General features: G+C 35.9%; 1 protein-coding gene across 3 annotated transcripts in view; it reads right to left on the reverse strand.

Annotated features, from left to right (window-relative positions):
- Window positions 1–1,649: 1,649 nt before the first annotated feature.
- The window catches only part of chinmo (Chronologically inappropriate morphogenesis), a 42,824-nt gene continuing 31,916 nt past the window's right edge, over window positions 1,650–12,557 (reverse strand). For 2 of the 3 annotated variants that reach the window (XM_069842154.1, XM_069842155.1), the window contains exon 6: window positions 1,650–2,024. In XM_069842154.1, coding sequence (XP_069698255.1) covers window positions 1,795–2,024 — 230 coding nt within the window. In that variant the 3' untranslated portion in view covers window positions 1,650–1,794. Of the gene's footprint in view, window positions 2,025–11,687; window positions 11,840–12,557 lie in introns of those variants that run through there. The other variant, XM_069842156.1, reaches the window with a different exon arrangement.

The raw sequence follows: 12,557 nt of genomic DNA on the forward strand, positions 1-12,557 counted from the left end.
TATAATCCTAAATTTCGTGACATTGTACACCGTCCGACTACCTGAGATTGCATAGGGGAAACCTATCGTAAATGATGCGAACGTGACTGTGAACTAAGCGATGGCTTTTTCCTCCGTTAGGAAAAGTGGACATATCGGTAAAAAGTATCTCCTAGAAAATGCAGTATTTCAAAATGGCTGTATAAAACAAGAGTTTAGCATACTCGTGATGCTGGGTCCTGAGTTCGGTTAAAAACGTGTCATGTAATGAATCGCCTCAGATCTGAATCACTAACACTGCCCAGATAAAGACAACGACCGATAAATACTGGAATCTAAAATGTGTACGAATAATGCAACTACGACTGTATTTACTGACAAATATCTATATACTAGGGGAAATACATTGACTAGGAGCAGATAGCATTATGAATATAAATATTTCCTTACGTATGTAGAAAACTACTACAGCACAACAGAATGGGAAGGGATGAAGAAAGAGAAACCAAGGGTGATAATGCAGCAGTAACAGCAGTTTGGAGGTAATGTAACAGTAGCTTCTGATGCACCCAGCCACACGACGCTGGCTGCAGGTTGTCCTCAAACGATCAGCTCACATATTAAACTTTCAAAATTTCTTTATAAAATAAAATACTTTACAGGCTGTGTATAGCTGTGATTTGGCACTAGGATGTTTTAAACAATTGTCCCTGATTTCCCCTGTGGCATTTGGGGCAAGATAAACAAAATATGGTCATTTGCTACTGATTCCTGAGATGTAAAAAGATGTGATCTGTTGCACTTTCAATGACTAGTTTTCTAACAGGAGAGTAACGGTTTTGATGTTGACAATATTCACTTCAAATAAAAGCATATATAACAAAATAGTGTGTACAGCTCTTCGTTGAGTTATTCAGCATACTGTAAATGCCTCAAAACGGGTGACACTTTGGTGCTTACTTCCACCACATGCAACTTATACACATTAACGGTTTCGAACCTGATCAAAAAACACACCGAGAGTGGGACATTTAGAGTATGAATCAATAACTTTGTTTGCCAAACACACAATATTTACAACTGGTGATAACCTCCCCTCAATCGCAGAGAAAACCTCTTCAAGAATTTCATAAGCACGAAAAATATTAAAACTGCTTGCCAATTATCATGAAATACCAAAACATATCATTAACTCCGTTGAAAATTTCACAACAAATTTCTAAAATCTAAAGCCATCTTCCATATGAGGAACAGTTTGATCACCAGTTGTATTTGAACAATTTGTGTTTTGTAGCTTTTCAGTGAGGCACCATCATAAGATAAAATACTGCCCTTTGGGCACGACGAGAAGAAGTGGATAAAAGTGTGAAGTACATAGAGCCCTTTTCTTGACTGTACAAGTTGGAGGTCTTCAAATTCATTATGTACAACCCATATCCCACATTGAAATCTTGCCTAAACCTCAAAGATAAGAGAGCTACAAGTGTTTGTTCTTACACAGACATCCAGAAAAAGAAAGTGCTTCAAGAAAGAACAAAAAAAAAAAAAAAAACAAAAACAAAAATCATCATAATAATAATAATAATAAAGAAAAATAAAAGATACACAATAACTTGTTAATAGGACACTATTCTTGCTTGTCCTTTAACAATGTCATATATATATATTTTATATATATATATATTTCTATATATATCAAGTAATAATTATATATTTATATTTATGTATAAGATCCTTTGAGGTATTTCTGTTACTATCCTGATTGATTTTGTTTCTCTGTGAAGAACTTGTTTGTGAGGCTTGGCTTGAGTTTTTTTACTGGTTGTTGTGGTTGTGGACCTGAGCTTGTGGTTGAAATGCCTTGAGGCCGTACTCGGTCTTGTGCTCGCGGGCAATGTGCCGCCGCACAGTGTTGTTGCGTGTGAAGGTACGGCTGCAAAAGGGACACGGCACTCGTATCCCTTGATGGCGCTGACGAATGTGAGCACGCAGGTTGGTTTCATACCCGTAAAGTCGCTCACAGAACGGACATTTGAGTTTCTTACCTGCAAAGCAAAGGAAATAATAACTACTTGAAGAACCAGTGCATATGATTATTTCAATTGACAGTTTCAACAAAATATACAGAAATAATAAGTAATACATTTAAAATGAATAATAAAAAGGCCATCCAACAGATGTTTATAAATCACGGGTCAGTATTTACTTACTTACTTACTGGCTTTTAAGGAACCCGGAGGTTCATTGCCGCCCTCACATAAGCCCGCCATTGGTCCCTATCTTGAGCAAGATTAATCCAGTCTCTACCTTCATATCCCACCTCCCTCAAATCAATTTTAATATTATCTTCCCATCTACGTCTCGGCCTCCCCAAAGGTCTTTTTCCATCTGGCCTCCCAACTAACACTCTATATGCATTTCTGGATTCGCCCATACATGCTACATGTCCTGCCCATCTCAAATATCTGGATTTTATGTTCCTAATTATGTCAAGTGAAGTATACAATGCGTGCAGCTCTGCGTTGTGTAACTTCCTCCATTCTCCTGCAACTTCATCCCTCTTAGCCCCAAATATTTTCCTAAGAACCTTATTCTCAAACACCTTTAATCTCTGTTCCTCTCTCAAAATGAGAGTCCAAGTTGCACAACCATACAGAACAACCGGTAATATAACTGTTTTATAAATTCTAACTTACAGATTTTTTGACAGCAGACTAGAAGACAAAAGCTTCTGAACCGAATCAGGCATTTCCCATATTTATTCTGCGTGTCATTTATATTAGTTACTGTTGCTCCAAGATATTTGAATTTTTCCACCTCTTCGAAGGATAAATCTCCAATTTTTATAGTTCCATTTCATACAATATTCTCGTCACGAGACATAATCATATACTTAGTCTTTTCGGGATTTACTTCCAACCCTATCATTTTACTTGCTTCAACTAGAATTTCCGCGTTTTCCCTAATCGTTTGTGGATTTTCTCCTAACATATTCACGTCGTCTGCATAGACAACAAGCTGATGTAACCCATTCAACTCCAAACCCTCTGTGTTATCCTGAACTTTCCTAATGGCATATTCTAGAGCGAAGTTAAAAAGTAAAGGTGATAGTGCACCTCCCTGCTTTAGCCTGCAGTGAATTGGAAAAGCATCAGATAGAAACTGGCCTATACGGACTCTGCTGTAAGTTTCACTAAGACATATTTTAATTAATCGAACTAGTTTCTTGGGAATACCAAATTCAATAAGAATATTATATAAAACTTCTCTCTTAACTGAGTCATATACTTTTTTGAAATCTATGAATATCTGATGTACTGTACCCTTATACTCCCATTTTTTCTCCAATATCTGTCTAATACAAAAAATCTGATCAATAGTCGATCTATTAGGCCTACACGGGTCAGTACTATAACTAAGTAATTCGATTTTTTTTCTGGGTTTGAGATTATTTAATTATTTGCAAACTGTGAACATTAGATTTTCAGTTACCTAATTACAGTACGTACTGGCCCACAAAATGATTGGCTACTGAAGACACAATCTTTATGTAAAATGTTAATGGTTTTCAATTAATTTCACAGAATTGTAAAAAGATGATGCCAGTGTCTACAAAATGTAAGTTGCAACCTGCAAAAATATATAAAGGACAATTACGAGGGTAGCTAAAAAATAAAATGTCCTTCTTAAGCAATATAAAAAAGAAAATAATTGTACATACAACATTAATTTGAAATGCAGCTTTCCGAAAATATATTAATTTCTCATAATATTCTACGAAGCATAACTTTACCACATTAATAACAGAAAAGAAAAGAAAGAAAAAAAAGTCAGCTTTCAGAGGATAAAAGTCTATGAAAATAATATATAAAAACTCACTTTTAGTCTAATGAAATAAAAGCTAAAAGAACTGTGTTAGTTCGGTTAACATTCAATCTCTACTTGATTAGCAATCTTTATAGTACAAACAAGAAATCTGTATGGGAGCAGCAGAGGGATCCTGCAATGATAAAAACACGTACAATAATAATTAATACATTAAAAGTTTGAACATAAAATTTCAAGATCTAAGATCATAAGAATTAATAATATAATACAGTTTTGACAGGAACCAAAACTTGAGTTTGAAATGTATTCTCATTTAAATGGAAATAAGCTTTACCCAGATAGATAATGTAAATATTGGTATATAATATATTTTTATGCTCGACCATGCCGAAATGTAGTAATTATACACCTGGTAGCAGTCCTTTAATGCATGTCATTAAAGTACACCTATTCATTAAAGTTCAGGTTTTCGATTATTCTCGGATATGCAATTGAAAGATAACGAGGGAAACGTCATGAAGGCTGGAAATCCAATACTGTCGCAGAAGGTTATGTTCTGTTACTATAATAATTAGCGTTAATTGTAAATAATATTCAAATACATTCAATTTGTCATCTCGTTTTTAAATTCTAAATCAATTTCCAGGTTATACATTCCAGCATTACATCAAGGTCAATGACATTATTGTTCCTCGGAAAAAATCAATACTTTCGCGTCTGCGCACATCTCACAATTCAAGAGCTATGAACAAGGTCACTTCCGATCTTCCGTCAGATACAAATAAAATGTATACTTCTGAATAATTTAAAGTTAGAAATATGGTCGAGCATAAAAAGTCGTATGAAACTTGCCTATAATGGTAATTAAGACGCTCCTATGAAAATTATGAAACTCGCTTGCGCTCATTTCATAAACAAACATACTTGCGTCTTAATTACTATCATTATAGGCTCGTTGCATAATGTACTATTTTAATACCGTGTTTGCTAGCATACTTTGCGCCATCGCGTATTTTACGCACCCTAATTTTTAAAGGATTATTTTGAACTTTAATTTTGCTCCGTGTATTTTCTGCACATATTTTACGTACTTTTTTTTTTTTTTAGTGTAGTATGAATTTTCCTTCCCTAAATTCCATTGGCAATACTTGTATTCCACGGCATTGTTCATTGACCAGTATCCAACTCAAATACCTGCTTCACAAAGAAACCCTAAATAATGTTACTTCAACACTGATGCTTGTTCTTGTAAATTACCCCTAAAAACAGTGACTGTGACAAGTTTTACTGTTCAACAGGTATCCTGCAGTTGTCACCGCAACATTGATCAACAACCTATAGGCCTATAAACTCGTACAATGTGCTCAATTAAAGACTACCTATTGAGAATGCTACGTCTGGTATGTACTTTGCATTCATTATGATTGTCATATACCCCAATTTAATTATTATTTATAAATCAAAATTACCAGTAGTCTCAGGTGACAAAAGTACTGTATTCTTAATTACTATATACTTGAATAAAACCCAGATTAAGAAGTCTAATTTCAAAAATTCACATATTTTACGCACCCCAATTTTTCAAACAGCCAAAACAGATTAAAAAGTGCGCAAATTATGCGAACAAAAATGGTAGTTTTTATATGTAACCCCTCATCACGTCCTGGCCTCCTCAAGTTTTTAACCCACCATTCATCACTGATCAGTATACATGTGATTTCAAATCACATCTTACATTAATATATGCTAAACATCGGTAGAAAATTTGAAGGTTATATCTGTATAATTAGTGTCATAATAGCCTTCTTAAGTTTCGTAACGTGAGTCACAGTTTAATTTTAGAAAAAATTTCCTCTCTGATTATTACAGAGTAGTGTCTTAGCACTCCAGTTATACAGGGTGATTCACGAGGAAAGGTAAAAAATTTAGGATGTGAATTCTGAAGTCATTCTGAGTCAAAAAGTTCATATGAATATGGGTCCGTTTTTGAACGGTTACAGAGATATGGATCCTTGATTTCACAAAAACTTCCAAGGTTTCACTGTACTAACTCGCATTTAGAGACAGACAACGGACAAATTTAAAGTTTATATTCACGTATGCATACATACCTAATATTCTAGACATCGAGGTCGATGTTTTCGCACATTTTCAAAGGTACCTCCTTCTGCTTCATTGCACTGTAGCGCTCGGGCATGAATCGCACTCATCGCTCAGGAGAGTTCCTCGTGGCTGTTCTTTATGGCGCATCCAAAATATGGTCGATTAGTGCCTCTCTCGTTTCCCCCTTCCTTTGCTATACCAAGTCTTTCATCCAATCCCATAGACAGTAAGTACTCTTAGATATGGTACCCTTCTGTTTGGAAAGCGTCGTTCATATTCAGCGACGGCACGCAAGGAACTTCCATCACACAAACCATAAACATACACAATATCGGCATATTCTGTAGTCGAAAATTTATAAGACATCTTGAAAAACACAACTTAACACTTCCAATAACTGTACCTGTATAACTACTGTACTGTGGGTAGCTGTCTGAACTGCTGTGAATTGATAAGTGATAGTGTAGGCTATTTGTGTTATCTGCGGGTTCTGTATCATTACATCAGACAAGGGCAGGCAATTGGACATTTATAATGCCTCACCACCTGGTTTCTTTCTCTTATCTACACTGCTAACAATGCAGATTTCAATGTTACGTCATTCATTGCGATTGGTGACCTTGTCTCAAGTTCTCAAGTCAGCAACATATGGTAATGTCTGATTCACATTGGGGCGAGACTTTTACCAAAAAAAAAAGCATCTAGCTCTTGTCATCATTCGAAAACAGACCTATGTTCATGTGAACTTTTTCACTCAAAATGGCCTAAGATATCATATCCTAAATTTTTTACCTTTCCTCGAGAATCACCCTGTATTTCTACAGTATTGCATGCGAGTACATTCACTAGATATTTGTTTCTTATTGATTGCACTGATACAGTGAATAGATCTGACATGGCGGGAAAACAAAAGAAGTGGAGATAAAAACTAAAACAAGAAGGAAAGATAAGAAATCCAAACAAAAACACCAATTAGAAGCTAGGAAAAGTAGAAGGGAATTGAAATTAAAAACTATCCCAAGTAGAAGGATAAAACATTGAAAAGAAATGAAGAGCAGAGGCCAAAAGAGAGTTGCAAAGCATAAATTATTTAAGAATACACAAAATAATGCTCCAAATAATAATGGCAGTGAACATTCTCTTTCTGAGTCTGCAAAATCTTTGAGAAAAGCAATGACAGAAGTGAAAAGGGCAATGCCACAATCCCCACTCAAAAAGAAACAATAGTTTTAAGAAAACGTGAACAAGAGGGAGATAAGGCTGAGACAATAACAGACACATGGAAATATCCTCCCAGCTATTACCATTAAATTCAATCAGTGAGTGAGTAACAGGAAAAATTTCTCGTGTTCCGAGTGGACAAATGCTCTTAAAATATTCTGCAATATATCAGCAGTTCGTTCTGTTCCTGGGAGGAGTCAGCAAACAACACTTTATCACCAGCCTGTCTTTAAAGACTTCGAGACCCTTCGCCATGTACTAGGGTTTTCTCTAAAGGGAGAACTCTTTTGTAACACCTGTCATCACCATGTGCATTCATCTATTTCTACAGCCATACAGAAAGCTAAATGGGAGGTATATGAAGAAATCCATTGCATTTCTACTGATGGCAGCCACTGACGAGCTGATATTGTAATGACAGGAAGAGAGAAAGAGCCTTATTCTGGATCCCACCGTGAGAATGGAGCAGCACATACAACAGGCAACACAAGTGAGCGACGAAAAGGAGGCAATTTATCGTCCATGCATCCCTCACTTCAGTGAGAGTTATAATATACCTATACATGCATAGCAAGTAAAGGGTCTTCTTTTAGGAGCTCGGGGAAGTTGTTTTAAATATACTAATAATTATTTATTTTATTTAGTAGTAGTAGTATTTATTTATTTAATCTGGTAGAGATAAGGCCGTCAGGCCTTCTCTGCCCCTCTACCAGGAGATTCCAACTATAATAATATGAAGAATAAAATTACAATTAGTATTAAATTTACAATTACAATTACAATAAAAATCAAAGTACGAAAAGATTACCTGACTAATTAAAGCTAGCTAATTTATCATAGAAAAACAAAGAATATTTTATAGTGATGGAATTACTGAATATTGAAATATTTTGTGATAGATTAAGGAAACTATTTACGATTTAATTAATTTATTTATTTAAATTTAAACATACAGAATAAAGAATATAATTACAAACAAACAAGAGAAATAGAAATAAAATAATACAAACAATATAAAAAAGGAGATACAGTAGATAGAAGAAATCAATTACTGACCAAATGCCTAGTAAGTTTGCGTTTGAATTCAATTTTATTTCGACAGTCCCTGATGCTAGCAGGTTTATAATTATTTAAAATCTCTAGGTATACTGCAGCATGATATAGAAAGTATTTGTCTACAAATTCTTAAGGACTCTATACTTATATTAAATACTCATTTGTATTCCACATATTATGTGACTGTATCAAAATTTTATAGCAATTTTTATAATACCAGTTTTCATATTAGTACAGTTTTCATGTTAATTAAATTAAATTGTTGTATGTTTGTAATCTGGATCTGAATGGTCTCCTTTCTTTGTGAGAAATTATTATTATTTTTAATACATAAGAAAGAAAAATACATGGCAATTTTGATTTAACAGTATTTAGTGTTCATAATTCCCAACACTGGTATATCAGTTGTTGTTTATTATAATGTAGAACCCCGATTATCCGTCACCCTATTAACCGATTGTCGGATTATCCAACTGTCTTCCTCTTGCTTCTTTTTTCTACAGAAATACATGAAGTTCTGTACATTACATTAGCACGTTATTTTTTCGAGAGAGGATTATTACAAGATTTCGCCCTTACATAGTATGGTCTACTGTTTAAGTTGCCGTACTGTATAACTTCTATATAAAATTTCTTCCACGGATATAAAAAAAAAATCGTGTTGTACCCATTATCAAAAAGTGGAAATAGAGTGGTTTGGGGAACGAGAAACGGTGGCTCATCTCAGAATACAAGATTGGAGTCACAACTGTATGCAATTTAATCAAGGATAAAGTATATAAAGTACCGGTACGTAAATCTACAAGATGAAACGTCCACTCTTCCTATCTTCCGACAGACAGCTATTATAAGGAGTTTCCTTACAACTTAACAACCCGTTGTTAACAACCACACTTAAATCAGTGACATTCTGATCCACCACCTAGCGTATTCAATACAAGACCATAGAGGAGCTTACGAGCATGTAAGCATTATTCACTAAATTTACGAAAATCTTTTATGATACGGATTATCCAATTTTTTCGATTAACCGTTCAGCCCACCCCCTTCATTAACACAGGTAATAGAGGTTCTACTTAAAAGAGTCGAACTGTAACATGAGTCACATGGAATGACACTTCTTCATGATAATGCCTGCTCACATATTGCCAACTCCATGAGGAATTCGATTCAGAGATTTGGTTGGGAAACGCTTCAACATCTCCCCCCCTCCCCTACAGCCCAGATCTCTCCCTATGCGATTTTCACATTTTTGGAGAATTGCAGAAAGACATTCGTGGACTTCGTTTTACATCGGATGAAGACATGTGTGACTGAGTAAAGAACTGGTTGGGTAGACAGTGCACAAGCTTTTTCAAGAATGAGATTGATCGTCTTGTCTGCAAGTGGGATAAATTATAAACATTTTGAAAATTACTTTTGAGGTAATAAATGTTCTATTATACCTTTTGGCATATGATCCGTTTTCATTTGACTGCCCCTCATAATATTCAAGATAAATCTAAAACCTTAAAAAAAATGCATTATGCATGAATTTATCTCTAAAAAGACCAAAACATGCAAATATGCAAGGAAAAAGTATACTTATCTCGACTCACTAAGTCATGAAATAGATATTTACAAAGTTTGAGAATTGCAGCAAGCTTATATAAAAAACATGCATTTACATGGAAAATCTGTCTTTATTTATTACCAGAGACCGGAACTTTGGCAGAATGCCTTTTTAAATGTGTTAAATTTATCTTCATTTTGAAAGTAAATCTGTACAAATTATACCTTTGTGATTGAAACGTCACAGTTTTATGTTGCCCTTTTCTGCCTTTTTTTTTTTAATATAAATGCCTAATTTACAAAATATATGCTTTTTTTGCCTTTATTTTATTATTTATTTATTATTTATTAATTTATTATAAAAAATTGCCTACAGGTATATTTTAATTTATTTCTATAACAGCTACAATGAAAGTGACTTCACCGAATGTATATTATTGACTCTTTGCAACAATGAGTGCTGCCGTGCAAAAATGTAACAACAGTAAGCGTTTTAATTATCACTTGTGTTTATTTGACAAGGCAACAATGAGTGTGAGTCTAACGTTATTTTTAACGGTTATTTTTCTTTCAGTTTTCATTGCGACGTTGTTGTAGCTAGCTAAATATTTCATATCGCAACATATCAGTAAAACCAAACACAAAAATGCACTTTCCAAGGCTACTGGGAAGTAGATTTCTTTGCTTCCAACAATAATTGCAACAGCAAGTCGAAAATCTCAATTTGCATTCGACTTATGTAGAGCTTTTCTTGCTGCTGAAATCCTTTTGTGGAAAGTGTAAGGTTGTGGGTCCATACTAAAGGCCAGGTTATGAACCGACTAAACCGGAAGCAACGTTCTGTTGCTCTCTTTCTGAGTTCTGTTGCCACATAGTGGCACGAGATCAAAGCGTGTTTAGCATTTGTCACAGATATGTTTAAAATAACTACTATATATAGTTCTCGATAACACTATCAACAATATTAGTAATTAAAATTACGGTTTTTAAGAAAGCACGAGCTAATTGACGCTGGTACGAAATGCGACTCATAATGCACGTGGTACTGCAAATGAACAGGGAAGTTTGGCTACACTGTCTCCGTGATTCCGTTGCCAGATTTTCGTTAGCAGACGACATTTTCACGTGAGGTCCAATGAAAAGCTCCGTTCTTCCTTTCCCCTCCAATCCTCCACACTCAACGTGTCATCGCTGTACAGTCTACCCCTCTAACCAGCACTTTCCTCTCGCCCTGCCAACTACTTCCTGTTTAGTCGGTTCATAACCTGGCTTTTGGTGTAGTGCAAGGTTTTTGTAATTGCCTTTTATTGCGTACTTTAGCTATTTGTAATGCCTTTTTGCCTGCCTATTTTAGCTATTTATGATGCCTTTTTGCCTGCCTATTTTAGCTATTTATGATGCCTTTTTGCCTGCCTATTTTAATGATTCATCATGCCTAAACTTCCAGTCTCTATTTATTACTAATGGCAGGTACTTGACTGTTCATCATTCACCTAGATGAAGCCAATTGTGTAGACCAATTACCAATAGAGTCATTGCCCAGGTGCACCACAGGATGCTGGTCTACACTACACTTTTGATAAGATGAGATGATGATGGAAATTTGTTGGGTTGTCACAGGGAAACCAGAGCTCCTGGAGAAAACCTGTGTTTCCTGGACAACAGGCTTGCACAACACAAATAAATCACTGGACAAGGCATTTGTTTTGTGGCTAATGCCACTGGTGTGTTGTTCAGAAGCCTCCAATGTGTCCTACAAGATTCTGTGAACTTGGTACATACCAAAGACGACCAAAATTAGGCGACTGGAGGTTTACATCCATCAAGGACTAATTCCTGGTCCTCTTGCGAGACTGCCACACAACTGTAGTTCAGGCCAGAAATTGCGTCAAGACAGTAAGAAATGTCACTTTGGGTACAAGGAAGGTCAGACCAAAACTCTGGAAAGCCAATTTGATTTCAAGGAGATCCGCAATTGCTTCACCGCTCACTCCTCAGCATCAAGCAGCGTGATTACAGTTTGTGACAATACCAGAATTGGACTGTGGGCCAGTGGTCATGGTATTGTTCATGGATCAATTGCGATTTTGCCTCTTGTGACCTGATGGTAGAAAGAGAACATGTAGGAGAGCTGAAGACTGACATTCACCTTGCAAATTCTCTGAGAGGATGCTGTTTGGACGTGACGTCATCAGGGGCGGCTTTCGAAGAGGGGCTGCGGAGCTGCAGCACCCCCAGACATTTGTCTCGTTTTATGTTGTGAAATACACTTATTATACAGTCTCTATTTAGCGGCTAGAATTTTTTTAAAATTTCGCTCTCATTGACATGTACGCAATCGTTAGTGAAGTCACTTTCTCCCCTGGTGCTGCCAGAGCGAAGCCAGAGACAAGGACTATGGGTGAAGCCACTTCCTCCCCTGGAGCTGCCAGCCTCATCTCGGATGCTTTGCGCGTTAGTTTTACCCCTCCCCCTGCTGCCCCTTCCCGCGAATCCAGAGTTTCCAGGCGCTGCAACATTTGCAGCAGCTGTCAGTAGCACGTAGTTTTAAATACATCTTCTTTAATGTTGTGAGTATAACAAGTGCAACAGTGTTTAATTCTGTACAATATTTACAGTCTATTCAGTTCAGTACCTTAACAATTCAGGAAAAATGTGAAATTAAGTGCCCATCAGTTGAATCTCATTATGGAAAGAGCCACTAAACAAAATACAAAGGCTCGCATATTTTTTGCTAATTTATCTAGTATCCCTGCTTTCTTCTCTCGATCTCCACACAGTCTGTATTAGATTAATGTGTTTCAAAGACAATTCCATCA

The sequence above is a fragment of the Periplaneta americana genome, chromosome 12 (genome assembly GCF_040183065.1).
Source record: "Periplaneta americana isolate PAMFEO1 chromosome 12, P.americana_PAMFEO1_priV1, whole genome shotgun sequence".
Taxonomy (NCBI): Eukaryota; Metazoa; Arthropoda; class Insecta; order Blattodea; family Blattidae; genus Periplaneta; species Periplaneta americana.